Source organism: Sceloporus occidentalis, unplaced genomic scaffold (genome assembly GCF_023333645.1).
Source record: "Sceloporus occidentalis isolate IW3139 unplaced genomic scaffold, rSceOcc1.0.p SCAF_162, whole genome shotgun sequence".
Lineage (NCBI taxonomy): Eukaryota > Metazoa > Chordata > Lepidosauria > Squamata > Phrynosomatidae > Sceloporus > Sceloporus occidentalis.
The window spans coordinates 1,816,536-1,832,571 of NW_028317142.1; the positions used below are offsets into that span (position 1 = coordinate 1,816,536).

A 16,036-nucleotide genomic window follows, 5' to 3' on the forward strand; every position below is an offset into this window, starting at 1 on the left:
AACGGTAGATGGAACAAGACGATTTATCAACTTGACTCACTTTGCGGAGACCCGTCAGATGCCTTCTCTGCTGCTCTCCTTGGATGCGGAGAAGGCGTTCGACAGGGTGCATTGGGGTTTTCTGTCATCGGTCCTAGCAAAATTTGGCTTTGCAGGCAAAATTCTCTCGGCTATTGAGGCCCTGTATTCTCACCCCTCTGCTGTTGTTTATTCCTCAGGATTCTTATTACATAGATTTAATATATCAAACGGCACACGTCAGGGCTGTCCCCTGTCACCTCTCATTTTTGCTTTTGTGATGGAGCCCCTAGCCGAGTCAATACGAACTGACCCTTTGATATCGGGCTTGCCGATAGGTAAGAAAGACCATCGCATCGGCTTATTCGCCGACTATATAATCATAGCTTGTAGAGACCCCTCGTCATCCCTTTCATCCATAATTGACAATTTAAGGAAATTTGGAGCCGTCTCATATTACAAAATCAATGAAACTAGATCTCAAATTCTTAATATGGGCCTTTCCCCTCAAATAGTTAATGTCCTTAAATTTAGATTTCCATTTACCTGGACACCCACCTCACTCCCTTATTTGGGTATAAAATTGACGTTCCCTAGCACGCGTCTTTTTGACGAAAACTATGCTGTGTTACTAAAAAACGCTACAAAAAGCTACAAATTCTACAAGCTCTGTGAGAGCAGCTTCGGCTACTCTGTCTCCTTCAGAATCAGAGGAAGGACTCTCATCTGACTCCTGCAGGGTGACCAGACCCCATTGGTACCAGTGGAAAAGTAGTGTGGGATCTTCTCCTCCCTTTACACAAGCATAAACCTTTAAAGACTTTACATTGCCTGGATGCTGTTGCTTATGGGACCATGAGACAACATAGTAAGGGTTTTCCCAAGCAGCTTGAGCAGCCAAGCTTGTCCTTTGTGTGACGAGGAGCTACTTACTGTCAGATATACTGACAAAAAAACGGCAATAGACGATGAGAGTACTGTGACAGCGCGTGTGAAAGGGACATCTGAAAAAATGAGTCCACCAATGTGCAATATAATAGGCACTTGGGTATACCTGGTACAAAAAGGTAGCTGTTTACTTTGTACAAATGGCAATTTACGTACAGCGCTACGGAATTTGATGGCACTATATGAAACAATAAATAATAATAATGAATTCCTATGTTTTGTACAAAAGGGCAGCACAGGGAAGAAATACACCTTCCTAAAGATCTAAATCCAAATAATTTCTAAAGTTTGTCTGGAAGAACCTGCAAATCCTACTCCAGAAAGCTTACTCTCTGAAAATGTTCTGACACTTACCGAGAGGCATTTCCCAATACTGCCTGTAAAACATCACCGCAGAAACGCTGCCGAGTTGCCATGAGAAAGGGCTCCAGCTACCACTGCCCATCTCGCCCTACGCTGCCAGGCCTCTACATGAACCGCTTCGGTGACAGCCACACTGAAAACATCTGCACATTCCGGTGCGCCACAAACGTCTCCAATTGTTTGAAAATGTAAATCAAATTGAGTTTGTTTACTTTTCATAAACATAGTATTATGGATTTTATCATACTATTGGATGTAACATATACTATTATGGATCTTATCATGCTATTGGATGTAACATATGCTATTATGGATCTTATCATACTATTGGATGTAACATATACTATTATGGATCTTATCATACTATTGGATGTAACATATACTATTATGGATCTTATCATACTATTAGATGTAACATATACTATTATGGATCTTATCATGCTATTGGATGTAACATATACTATTATGGATCTTATCATACTATTGGATGTAACATATACTATTATGGATCTTATCATGCTATTGGATGTAACATATACTATTATGGATCTTATCATACTATTGGATGTAACATATACTATTATGGATCTTATCATACTATTGGATGTAACATATACTATTATGGATCTTATCATACTATTGGATGTAACATATGCTATTATGGATCTTATCATGCTATTGGTTGTAACATATACTATTATGGATCTTATCATACTATTGGATGTAACATATGCTATTATGGATCTTATCATGCTATTGGATGTAACATATGCTATTATGGATCTTATCATACTATTGGATGTAACATATACTATTATGGATCTTATCATACTATTGGATGTAACATATACTATTATGGATCTTATCATGCTATTGGATGTAACATATACTATTATGGATCTTACCATACTATTGGATGTAACATATACTATTATGGCTCTTATCATACTATTGGATGTAACATATACTATTATGGCTCTTACCATACTATTGGATGTAACATATACTATTATGGCTCTTATCATACTATTGGATGTAACATATACTATTATGGATCTTACCATACTATTGGATGTAACATATACTATTATGGCTCTTAACATACTATTGGATGTAACATATACTATTATGGATCTTACCATACTATTGGATGTAACATATACTATTTTGGATCTTATCATACTATTGGATGTAACATATACTATTATGGATCTTATCATGCTATTGGATGTAACATATACTATTATGGATCTTATCATGCTATTGGATGTAACATATACTATTATGGATCTTATCATGCTATTGGATGTAACATATGCTATTATGGATCTTATCGTACTATTGGATGTAACATATACTATTATGGATCTTATCATACTATTGGATGTAACATATACTATTATGGCTCTTATCATACTATTGGATGTAACATATACTATTATGGCTCTTATCATACTATTGGATGTAACATATACTATTATGGATCTTACCATACTATTGGATGTAACATATACTATTATGGCTCTTATCATACTATTGGATGTAACATATACTATTATGGATCTTACCATACTATTGGATGTAACATATACTATTATGGCTCTTAACATACTATTGGATGTAACATATACTATTATGGATCTTATCATACTATTGGATGTAACATATACTATTTTGGATCTTATCATACTATTGGATGTAACATATACTATTATGGATCTTATCATACTATTGGATGTAACATATACTTTTATGGATCTTATCATACTATTGGATGTAACATATACTATTATGGATCTTATCATACTATTGGATGTAACATATACTATTATGGATCTTATCATACTATTGGATGTAACATATACTATTATGGATCTTATCATACTATTGGATGTAACATATACTATTTTGGATCTTATCATACTATTGGATCTAATATATACTATAATGGATAAGTTTCAAAACAGTTCTTGTGAAGAATAATTGATTATTTGACTGACTTTGACAATGAAGTCAAGTCTTAAAAAACCTGCTATATTTGGCTGTATAATCTAAAGTATGTTCTAAAATTGGAGACATAGCTAAACATACTGTGGTGGTTATATTTATAAATACAGGGTTTCTGTTAATTTTTTCCTTTATTATTTCAAATGTATTGTACAGTAAATATGAATTATACGCGTGTAAAGGGTTTCAAAAGAAAGCCTATCTTTCCTTTAAAAACAATATATAATTTGTGTGGGTACAATAAGTATTTAAGAGGGGGACCATAGTTAAAGATGGTTAAAATGACATAAAGGCTGCCTTCATCAGTGTCAAATGCGCACGGTCATAAAGGGTTAAATAGCATTCCCTTTTTACTTTAGGAATCAACATAATCTTTTGATAAGATTAACTTCGCCACCCTGAGCCATGTCCTGAGAAAATCTGCTCCCTGCTTTATAAGCTTGCTTAAAAGTACCCAACATTTTCCAATCAAACTCATTACCAGACCCTTGTGATCACCACTGGCCATCTGGCAAACTGGGCAAATGCCCGACGGGCCGGTGCCAGATGACGAGGGTCTCGTCCTTTTGCTGCTACTTGAGTGGCAGATCCACCTGTTCAATGCGAGCTGTGCATGGACAGCGTGTACCTGCTTGTGGTGCACGATCACTCTATACTATACATACGTTTTGTTTTAAAAATGGTTCTCCTATCAGACAATGAATTATCTCCAAAGTGCAAAGAAATAACAACTCAATGTAACATCTCTCCTTTTGATTATTTTATCTCACAGGTACCTCTTGTAAAGAGATCAGCAGGGATTCCGTATGATCCTGATTACACCGTGTGAACTTATGTGAAATAGAAAAACAATAAAAAAAACCAACAAAAGAAATGTTATAGCCAAAAAGACTGAATTACTTCACAACAGTCCATGGCTCTTTAGGGCCCAAATCTCTCTTTATAAGGGTTCAGAATGTTTGATCGTTATGTTTTACGGATCTAAAAGCCTCAATAATGCAGGGGAGGACTAGTGCATTTCCAGCCAGATGGCCCAGTAATAAACAGATACCGGTAGTGGCACAGACTTTTTTAGATGAAAGCAGCCCTCACTCCAGTCATCTAAAATAATGTGTAAATGATATATTTATATACGAAACTGTGTATTAATCTAAATATCTATCAGCAGGTTCCAAGACAAGCCTCGTGTTCCACTCCTTTAACCAGACCTTCTAAATAAAGTGTCCTCTTTGGCCGTTGGCACATTGGGATGTATACCCTGTTGTCACTCTGGGCATTGGTATGCACTATAGTATAAAAAAAAATATCTAGAATCTCGAGCAGAAGTTATACATATTACAAGGGATTTCACCCCATTCTGGCCGTGATATTGTCATCATGAATAATGAAGTTGCAATTGGAAGTAAATCAAAATAAGGCATCTGGTGTCCACTAATTGTATTAAGTCTGTATTAACCTATTGAACTCATTAAAACACAAGAGGTAAAGCCGAAGGAAGTCACCGAGCGTGCATTAGCAGGAGTTGCTTTGACATATTATGTGCCCTCAGACCTTCCATCACCTGTCCATAGGGAATGACTATGGCCATCACCTCACGTATCTCCACACGGTGTACTATAAGAGAGTCTCCTCTACTTTTCTGCCTTTCCATTCTTTACAACCATCCCAGACGTTATTTCGGACACAAGATTTAATAAGATAATGGTGTCTTTAACCCCTTCGCGACCTTTGCCGGTTCAGGACCGTCATGACATGAAGGTCACTAAATGACCTTTGACGGTCCTGAACCGTCAAAAAGTAAAATAAGCTTAGAAAGTGATCAACGATCACTTTCTTCGCTTAAACGGCGTTACTGTAATGCCTCGATGTCGAGGCATTCAGCAAGGCCGAGATCGGCATCGGGGGCCATGTCTGGCCCCTCCCCGAGGCGTCAACAGCCGCCATACATTGTATGGCGGCGGACGCCCGTTTTAAAAGCGTTTAGGAGGCGATCAACGATCGCCTCCTAAACTTAAATGGTGTCGCTGGAATGCCTCGATCAGGAGGCATCCAGCGACACCAAACACCTACCTCTGGGTGGGCTGTGACCGCTCCGGAGAGCGGTCACAGCCGCAGCTGCCGGTGTTCTTCGCCATCGGCAAGATGGCGGCCGTCCTGTAAAAGAAACAAACAAGTTTTTAAAGTTCACTTGCAGGTTGAATACAGGTACTGTTCAATTTTTCACCATGTTTTTTTTATTTTTTTTATAGTAAATAAGATGATACGATCAAAATAATGGTATCTGAAGAAAGCCCATCTTGTCCTGAAAAAACAATATATAACTTATGTGGGTACACTAAATGGGTGAGGAGAAAATTACAGCTGAACACAAGCACCACAAAAGTATTAAAACAGCCTCGGTCCCACAGGGTACAAAACGAAAAATGAGCCCGGTCCTTAAGGGGTTAATCAAGAGAGACATCTTTAATTTGGCCAACAGGCCAAAAGATGTAGACACAAACACTCAGGACCTCCAATGTCTCTTCCTTGAAAAGTTCAAAAGGAGCAGAATCCACCTCTCAATTATTTTATTTTTTTCTGGACGTGGATTCCATGAATGCAAATTCCTAAGGATAAGTTTTAGATGCAATGCATCAGGTCATCATACACCAATTGTTTATGTGGCTTTTATTGTGACACAAACACACAGTACTATTTCTATTCACTTCTTCTAACAACACAAGTGTCTTGAAAGATGTATCTCAACAGAGGACTTATCTCCTTTAAAGAGGGGACACCCACCTGTTCTAATAGACTATAAGAATGAGCCACATCTGGACAGTGGCCAGCGACATGCAATATTTTAGACCCCCATCTACCTATCTCCAAACACCAATGGGAGGTAAGCCAAGGAGGACCAAGGCCTAGAAAATATCTGATGACTACAAATGAATGCAGATCACTGATTTAATATAATGTGATTCCTCCCGACTTCGCTACGCCCTGTAACGTTATACGGCGGTCACCGACTCTGTGTCCAGCTGTACTAGCGTCAGCGCTACAATGTATGCCGGTCCTGCCCCCAGCTGGCCAGCCCGTGACCCCCGATGGGCGGATACTAAGAGCAGCTATAGGGTTGTATGAGGAGGCGGGGAAAGGGCGGGGCTGTATGGAGGCGGGGTAGGCAAGGGACTCGCGGAGGGAGGAGAGGCTGAGTAATAACAAAAGCGGTGAGAGGAAGACAGATGGTGCTGGAGAGGAGAAGCGCAAGCATTTAGGAGTTGGGGGCCAATCACTGCCTTCTCTGCCAAAGCATTGCATGCCAGTTAGTGGCCAGTGTTCGGGGCAGCCCGCAGTCGGTAGGGGCATCTGGCTGCCGAGGTGGAGGCGATGAAGCCGTGTGAAGGAGCTGGGAGGCAGCCGCCCGGACTGGCTGCGGATCAGCGCAGCCTCTCAGGTGGCCGGAACGGGGCTGCCAGACCTCAGTGCGGAGAACCAGACGGGCAGCGGTGTAACGAGCCTCGCTGTGGAGGAGGATCGGCGGGGCATCTGGGGCAGCGGGGTTATAAGTGTGCAGGAACAGGGGCGCATACGGGAGCCCGAGAGCACGGAGCAGGAGAAGCCCCTGACCCGTGGAGGGAATGCATGGACACTGCTGTGCAGCTAGCCCTCAGAGCCGGCCAGGTGAGCCCTGCGCAGTGCATTCATCAGCCATACCTCTGCTACAGAGAGCGGAGCCAGCCAGTGTGCTTTCCAATGGGGCCATAACTACTTCTATAGTGTATACAGCGAGAGGCACACTGCCAGTACAGGCAGAACGGCCTACTGTCTATATATTAATAATGCAGCTCAGGGGAATCGGGGCTTTATACATCCACAGCACGTTATATAATAATAATAATGGTTTATGGCCTATATACTGTCTAGTTGGTGACCCCCTAGGTGAGGACGGGTGGGCTACTGTATTGATCTCCAGAATTCCAGTGTGGTTTATTCACTAAACAGAGAGCTGTGGGTTTTGTCTCCTTGACTACACTCTACACTATGAAGGACCAACCCCTGTGCGCTTGGCCGGCCCTATATAACGTATAGGTGAATCAGTGAGATTTCTTCAAAGGTTCATCACCTATTAAATCATACATTACACAGGGCCAGCTCAGCCATCTCTGCTGGAAAAAAACCCGGCAGTGTTGGTCCTTCCTAATGAATGGTGAAGTGAGGGAGTTGAAACCGCAACACGCCATTTAGTGAATACACCCCAGTGTGTTACTCATGTTTTCTTATGTGTCATATAGGAGCGCTGTACAAATATTACAGCGTAACCCCCCTGCGTCTATAAGCCTGTCATATAGGGGCTGGTGGAAGGCAGGGATAATTTCTAATTTTTAAGGGAATCCATAATTGACACATGCCGCAAAAGCAGGCCCCCTATAGGTTGTTGCCATGGAAACTGGAAATGTTTCTTGAACATTTTTGTGTTTACGGTGTACAAGGGGGTGTCCTGCTCAACCAAGGATGCTAATAATTCTTCATAGCGGGAACCAATGATATTTATGTTTTCCCAAGTAAAACGGGCAACTTGGTCTCCCTGATCTACAAAACTGTTTCACGCCAGGTGTCCGCACCTAACCCCCCCCCCAACCTTTCCGCAGCAGCCTTTGATGGCTGACGTGCTTTGCAAAATATTTTGTGGTTTACCGGGCCCAAGGGGGAGACGTTCTTTTTGTTTGGAAACGCAGACTTTTCCGTTTGTTTTGTTCGCATGTTGGTATCAAAATCATGTTATGTTTGTTTATTATTGATCTTGAAGTTAAGTGAATTCCATATCCGTATATATGGCTGAGTTATGTCATCAGAAACCAGAGAGCCTTGACATAATGGTTCTATATGTATCTTGGGGATATATATATAAATATACGGTATATATATAAAATATAATGTACATGTATATGGCGTGTCTGCTTAAAAAAGCTGCAAGGTTCATTTAGAATACTAATTTGCAAATTCCACACGTGTGTGTGTGTGTGTGTGTATATATATATTGTGTGTGTGTGTGTGTGTGTGTGTAATCACGCATTCCCACTAAACATAAATACTGTGAATGCAATACGTTTTGCATTAATTCAGCTGCTTTGGTTACACTGTAGTGTAATAGTGATAATAATAATGTATAGTATTATAAAGAACACTCTATAAAACTAAACTCTAATCACTGTGTACAATCACTTTAGCTGCGTCCTTTAGGAAAGGAAGGTCGCGCTGTTACTTTAGGCTTCTGTATAGTTACAGCTTCAGGGTTTACTTTCCAGATACACTGAATATGAATAGCCAAAGCACCACTGTTCTGCAGAGACGGATATTATCGCTATTATTAATATATATATATATATATATATATATATATAATATGTCAGTGTTTTGCTTTTGCGTATATAAGCGTGCTGATATATACACGGGAGGATAACTTGCATATCCTGCATGCGTTTTAGTGTGGTATGAGATGTTTGAAGCTTTTTAATTGAATGCATTATGGAATATAACGTAAAGGAGGTAATTGCCTATTTTACTATTGATTAGTTACCGGATGTTCTCCAGTCTTCTTTGTTCCTGTCCAGGTGACGCACGCTCGTGATTATATGGTTGTGTCAGATCAGGGAAGAAGGGCTCTTTTCACGATACTTGGTTCATATTAGCAGGGTGACGAATCGCCAAGAGATCAGAAACCTCTGGGAAGCCAGCGGCTCAGATGGCTTCTGGCGGGCTGCAGGTCCATGTATGAACTACACTCTAGATTCCCTTCATGTTGCTGAGAATGGGATTGTCCCTCTGTGTTTGTGCATCACTTGGGAACGTCTGTCTTCTCATCAATGCTTCTACTTTTATCTATAACCTATTGAACCATATGGCTGGTCATTACTGTTGCCTTCCTTACGTGTTGGTTAATAACCATCTGACTTGTACTGACTAAGTGACGTGGCTTTAAATGTGATGGGAGTTCTCTCAGCTACTTATTATACAGTCCAGCTGCCTCGTATGTGCAGAAGCTCCGTGTGTTATTTATAGCAGAGTGTTTACACTGATATTGGCCGTAGCCGTCGCGAACAGACACACGCAAAGCTATTCTGAGTATCCGGATTTACAGTTTATCATTGTTCAGGCACGGACCGGTGCGTACATCTGACGGAAAACGAAATCACAAACAATTATTGCTTATTATAAAAGGAGCAGGCAATATTTTACATGACCGGTGCTTTTTTTCTGGATATTGACGCCCCCAACCTTTTCATGTTCAGCGGAGTGTTGTGGTGTGAAATGTTCTGCCAGGATACATAGGTTGTCTTACTGATCCACATGATGCTAAAAAGAATAGCCATGTCTTTGCCCTTTAATTGGGCAAATGCCTTTATAATTGACTATTGGATTTATTCTTTGAAAGTAGAGAAGCTGCCATCTAAATTAATCAAAGATCTGTTCTCCCAATTCTGTAAGACTTGATCGTGCAGCCAAACGGAGCTCAACTATGTTTTCATTTTTCAATGGAATTTGACAAGAATTAGGAAAATTCTAAACAGAGACTCGCTTTGTTCTCTATTGTGTTTGACATTTGAGTTATAAGTCCTAGCACTATTTTTTTATTTTATTTTTTTTTTGGTGTTTTTCTACCCATTGGTGAATTGAGAAGTAACGTTGACCTTGCTTTTTGTTGTTGGTCATACAAAGTAGTTTATTTTTTCATCTACTGACTTGGCTAATTAAATGGCTACTAAATGTGTGAGCACATTTAAGTTATTTAAGTCATTTGATACCCTGCAGCTAAGGCCACCTTTACCCTTGATGGTGCATATTACAGATCTAGACCTTTGGAAGGAGAGCTAGATGGGGATCTGTTATTATCAGAAGTCACAGTACAGCAGACCTGTAACTGGGAAAAAACCCAAATCAATGTAAACAATGTAAATCTGAGCTCCAGGAAACGGACACATTTGTGTGAAATTCCTCACTCGCCATACCATGGAATTCACATGTTCAGGACGGGGAAAACCTGAAGAGCGCTGAATGGGGTCGTTGTCTCCTGTTGCTGTGATGTTAAGTGAGGTTCCTGCATAGTGTATTTTTAATAACACTTAAACACTTTCCATTGGAGTTGACAGAATATCAGAATATTAGCCATGGCAAAGGGGCAAGCTGTAGGCAAGAACCTCTGACTAAATTGTCCCCATCAGGGAAACATCACCGTTATTTGCAGAACGGTTGCATAGAACGCATTACTTGCTTGTCTTGTACGTATTCTGCAAGCTTTTATGAGTAGGAATCTCCTTTGCCGATGTCTCTAATTATGTTTATTTTTGACTTGTGCCATCACTGGAGATCTTATGGTTGCTCTATGAATAAACAATTATGAAATAATGCACCTTTATTATTTGTTATTATTATTATTAATAATATTTATATAGAGCCAACAATTCACGCAGTGTACAATACATATATTCATGGAAACTTAGACAAAACTAGAATGGACAGATTATGACAAACCGATAGATTAGGTGGAGAGGTCCCTGCTCACAAGTTCGCACTCCTATGTAAGATCGCTAGGCCAAGTGTGACATGCCTTATCGTACTGTTTTGCAGACTGGATAAACTGCCTTCCTGCCCCTTTGCTTGTGATTTACTGGAATATACTGAAAAAATAACGTTGACCTTTCCTTTTATAGGTGGTCCGGAAGGCACTGATGGAAGAAAAAAGGGTGTCCACCAAAACCTCAGTGGTGGATCTCGTAACCGAAACTGACCACTATGTGGAGGAGCTGATCATTTCAGCCTTAAGGGAGAAATATCCTTCCCACAGGTACACTGAATGCTGGAAATCAACTCTAAACTCGCTGTGATTTCATTTACTGGACTGTTTAAATAAAAATAAAAGAACTAAACGGGCTGGATTCTAGAATAATGTTCATCTGGGCCAGAGATGGCTATATGTTTGGCAATCTAGCAGCTGAAGATGTGAGTCAGTCTATTGCTTGTTACAGAACAACGTGAAGCAAATCTATAGAACGCGGAAGACCTGGTTATCTCTACAATTTAAAATAAAATGTAGGTCATGTGAAAGAGCATTTGTTCATTTTTCCTGGTAATTGGTATGAAAATGCGTATTAAACTAGAACAGGTTCTGGTTCCTTTTGGTATTCTATTTAACACATTTGGAAGTGGAAATGTAGGTCTGTAATAAAGGACGTGTTTTCTTTGGTTACATATGTAATATTAAATGTGCTATTATGCCTATAGTCTCCATCATCTTCAGCCAGGACTGGCCATCCAGCACAACAGGGCACACGCTGGTTTTAATTCTTCACTAGGCTCTTCTTATTTTTTGTGCTTTCCTGCCTGTCTAAATCACAGAACATGGTATGAACATGTTTTGGATCTCCGTGAGCTGGCTCTGGATGCGGTGTTAACGGAACGGGAAAGCCTCATATCAAATAAAGCTTGTGTAGTTTGGCGCATTAACATCCCTTACACTGAATTACTGTAAAATAACAAACCTATTCTGCAATACTTGGAGTCGTACCCCCCCCCTGCATTTTTGTGCCTGCCACACCTTGTATACATAACCACATCAAATTACATTCACAGTGGAAAAAAATCCTTTCCATAGCCATTCATGATCTGCTGCACCCCATCCCGTATACATGTTGGCCATGATATCTATAGCCCCTTTTAAGATTATAAAGTCCCCTTCTACCAATGCAGATTCAGCAGAATGCCCACCCCTTCCACTTCTTTCGGCCAAACATGTTTCCTACTTGCCAGTGGGTTCACGCAAAAGCTCCAAGGTCTAAGGACAACCCCAACATGTGTACACAGAAAGGGCTCCCATTCATTTTAATAGGAGCATTTTCTTACCACCAATTGGCGCATTCAGTATAATTTAATCTTTTCCTATATTGGATCTGAAATTGATGATTATAGTAATAATACATAACATTTCAGTTCGGTGCAGTTAATTAATTTTATTTCCCTATTTTACAGATTTATCGGAGAAGAATCTACCTCTGCAGGTTCTAAGTGTATGCTAACTGATGACCCAACGTGGATCATTGATCCCATCGATGGAACCTGCAACTTCGTACACAGGTATACTGTAGTTAATGCTTCTATCTTTGTGAACTAAGAATACATGCCATCAAATATTGACAGTGGGACAGTCCCAATTTTCTATCACTGCTCAGCTGCACCAGGTAGTTGCATCCTCTGGCTGCCCCTGACTGGCCCAGGGGGCTCTAAAAATCTATGGAGCACAGACCTCCATTGCAGCTAGCACCAAGTGGGGGCAATTTAACTGAGGCACTTCCAGGCTGGATCTGGATCTTAAATACCCCAAGCTTTCTCTGCTAAACTCTCTAAATACTACATGAGATGTAGTTGGTGGTGTAACACTATGGTGTTTTGCATCACAACAGTTCCGTATCAGAAAAATAAGCAAGGAATCGTTACTTACATGCGACTTATGTGCCAAATTTCCAAATAATATACCGATGACTGGATAACAAACACCTTGCTCATGACTGGTGAACTAATTTGCAGTAAGTGTAAGCTGCAAAGGACCCACTTTTTCATCTGGGTTCCTTGTTGACCCCTTAGGGCGTGATGCCTCCAGCACCACCGAGGCTTATGTTACTCGGTTTAATAAAGAGATCCCATAGAAAAATTACTTTACTTTCAAACAGATGAATTAATGATAAAATAACCACGTATAATTGTAACTTTGTGTTTTTTGTGCTGTTCCCATATGCACTTTTATCTGTTTTTTTTTTGTTTTTTTTTTTATTTGTCTATGAACCGCTGCCTAAACTCTGTTGTTTTCTTTAATGTTAGTTTTCCCTTTTCTTTGTAATTTTGCAAGAAACTATTCATAGTGTTCAGTTTAGACTGCAGTCTTAGTTTTGTTATGTTACTAGACGGCACCAGCACCTATTCGGCACAAAAAGGGCCAGGTGCACACTTTAAACCTTTACTATACTAAATGATACATGATAAAATTCTGCCATCATGTTTAAAATGATATAATATGTCATTTGATTTTGCAGGTTCCCAACAGTGGCAGTCAGCATTGGATTTGCTGTCAATCAAGAGGTATAAACATGTTCTGTAAGTTGGTAACCTGAGATTCCTATCGGTATCTCATTGGGGAAGGGTAAGAGGTGTTGTGTTAAATTTAGAAAGGATTTGCCTGCAAGTACGTCTTAATAATAATATTGCTTTATATAGCACCCTCATACAATAAACGAGACATAAGAAGTAGCGCATAACAATTTTGTCTTAGAGAAACAAGTTATGGAGCGTACTGCTCAAGATCTTACAATCATATTATATTGTGATTTTTCTAGCGGGCTGTAATAATTCAGGGACAGGCATATTATGCAGTACTGGTCTTGTTCCATGCCTTTGTACTGTGTTAAATCTTTTTTATGTATGTAAATGTTTCTATTAGAACCACTTCCACCTTTTTGCTACTAATGCCTCTCGCTATACAACCCAGAACCCTGCTTGGTTTATTGTAATGCCTTTTTACCTTTAAGTCATCAGAAATAATAATTTCCCAGAAGAGTCCCTCTCTTTTGTTGTCACTGACTGAACAGTGTCCCAAATGCTACATACTGCCTTTGGATTTTTAATGTCCCAAGTGCATTATTCTACATTTATCAACATTAAACTGCAGCTGCCACACTCTCGACCATTCTTGTAATTTTCTTAAATTGCTTGCCATTTAGATTGTTCCACCAGGAATGTCTACCCTGTTGCAGACCTTTGTGTCATCTGCAAAATTACATTACATACCATACCATTAAGACCTTTTGTAATACCAGTCCTCACAGAAACCTTGTAATTGTTTTAATTGAGTCACCTGCATTAAAGCATATTGGTAGGATCTCAGGTACCATCTGTGTCTTGTATATGATCACAGTAGGATCCAGACCGTGTGACATGTAATATATTTGACAACTGTGCATGAGGTTTCTATAAAAGATGTTTGTTACTTCCCCTAAGCTTGAGTTTGGCGTGATCTACCACTGTACCGAGGAAAGGTTGTATACTGGGAGAAAAGGTCATGGAGCATTTTGTAATAAAGAGAGGCTGCAAGTGACAAAAGAAACAGGTGAGATCTTCCTTATTTCTCTTTTTCGTAATGTGTCTTTTGGCAACATCAACAATCCTGTAATATAGTTCTTGTTTATTTTTAATAGTACTATCATTTTAAGGGATGGGTATATCGACTGGTGATGTGATGATAACACCGGTTCATGTGAAACTCTGGATTCCATCATATTGTTAGTTTAAGTGCCGATAACCAAAACTTTCCCGAGACAGGAAAAGGAAGAATAACCTGGTTGAAAGAAATGCATACAGGGTGAAACTCTGCTTATTTTACTGGAAGAAGCACATGGGCATACCCAGGAAGTCTCCAGGTTTGATCCAGAGTCTCCGGGTGACATGCCGCTTCCCCTGTTCTCAGCTTCATTCTCTAGACAAGGGAGGTGTATTTAGCCACACCCACTCCCTGCCCAGATCTCCTCCCAATCCCTTTAATACTTTCTGGGCCTAGCCCTGCCCCCTTGCTAAGCCACTCCCTCAGTAGGGAGGGACAGCTCCAGGTAGCCTACCCTGGGAAGTGGCCAGCTATGGACCCTGTTGAAGCAAACATTATTTGCTTCCATGATGCTTGAACGAGGGTAAAAAGTTGTGACTGTCCTTTAAATGTAAATATTGATAATGGAAAGTGCATCCAATTTAGTGTGAGTTGTAAGAGTTCTGGTTTTATAATATTCAGTATATAGGCACACTTAATTTGGATAAATGTGTGTAATTTAATTATTTCAATGTAAATCTAGGTATCAGGAATGGCTTAATTTTAACCGAAATTGGCCCAAAACGTGATCCTGCAACATTAAAGTTGTTCTTGGGTAACATAGAAAAGTTTCTTGGGTTCCAGGCTCACGGGTAAGAACATACATTTGTGATCTATCTGACTCCTTGCTCCACTCAATGCGTGGGCCTTGTTCTGTGAAGTTGTTCGTGACTCCGCTGTCGTGCATACCTACAGGATTCGCGTGATAGGAAGCGCCACCCTGGCTTTGTGTCACATAGCATCAGGCGCTGCCGATGCCTATTACCAGTATGGGCTTCACTGCTGGGATCTGGCAGCAGCAACCGTTATAATCCGAGAAGCTGGGGGAGTCGTGATCGATACCACAGGTGTGTGGCCAGGTCATCTTCACCTGATTCTAGATCCTTGCAGCAAGTTAAAGCAAAATGAATACTGTTTTGTTGCTCCATTTTTTAGCATGGAGGCATGCCTTCAAATTAAGCAGATTAGCTGTCCTTAACACATAACCGTGACGTTTTTACTTTTATTTTTATTCAATGTTTCAGGTGGCCCTCTGGACCTTATGTCATGTCGAGTGATAGCAGCTGGTACGATGGATCTGGCACAGAGCATAGCCCGAGAATTACAGACTATTGACTATGGGCGAGATGATGACTGAAAATGTCAACCTTTGTGCTTAAACACTGAATGTTCCCTGAAAAAGTAACCCAGCTGTTGTTCTGGAATGAAAGTATTAAAGACTTGTTTTGGTATAAAAGTATTTAGGGGCTTTCGATTAGCACGCCATTGTTTAACCCTTTTAACTCCCAAAGGGTTGTTATTACTTGTGGTTTAGTG

At 40.1% G+C, this 16,036-nt stretch overlaps 1 protein-coding gene across 1 annotated transcript; it reads left to right on the plus strand.

Moving 5' to 3' along the window:
- Nucleotides 1–6,705: 6,705 nt before the first annotated feature.
- LOC149279562 (inositol monophosphatase 2-like) lies at nucleotides 6,706–15,857 on the plus strand. Its single transcript, XM_089501062.1, has 8 exons — nucleotides 6,706–6,999; nucleotides 11,028–11,161; nucleotides 12,343–12,447; nucleotides 13,401–13,446; nucleotides 14,362–14,470; nucleotides 15,204–15,312; nucleotides 15,416–15,567; nucleotides 15,745–15,857. Exons 1-8 carry the CDS (start codon nucleotides 6,706–6,708, stop codon nucleotides 15,855–15,857), a joined length of 1,062 nt encoding a protein of 353 aa, XP_089357188.1.
- The last annotated feature ends 179 nt before the right edge of the window (nucleotides 15,858–16,036 follow it).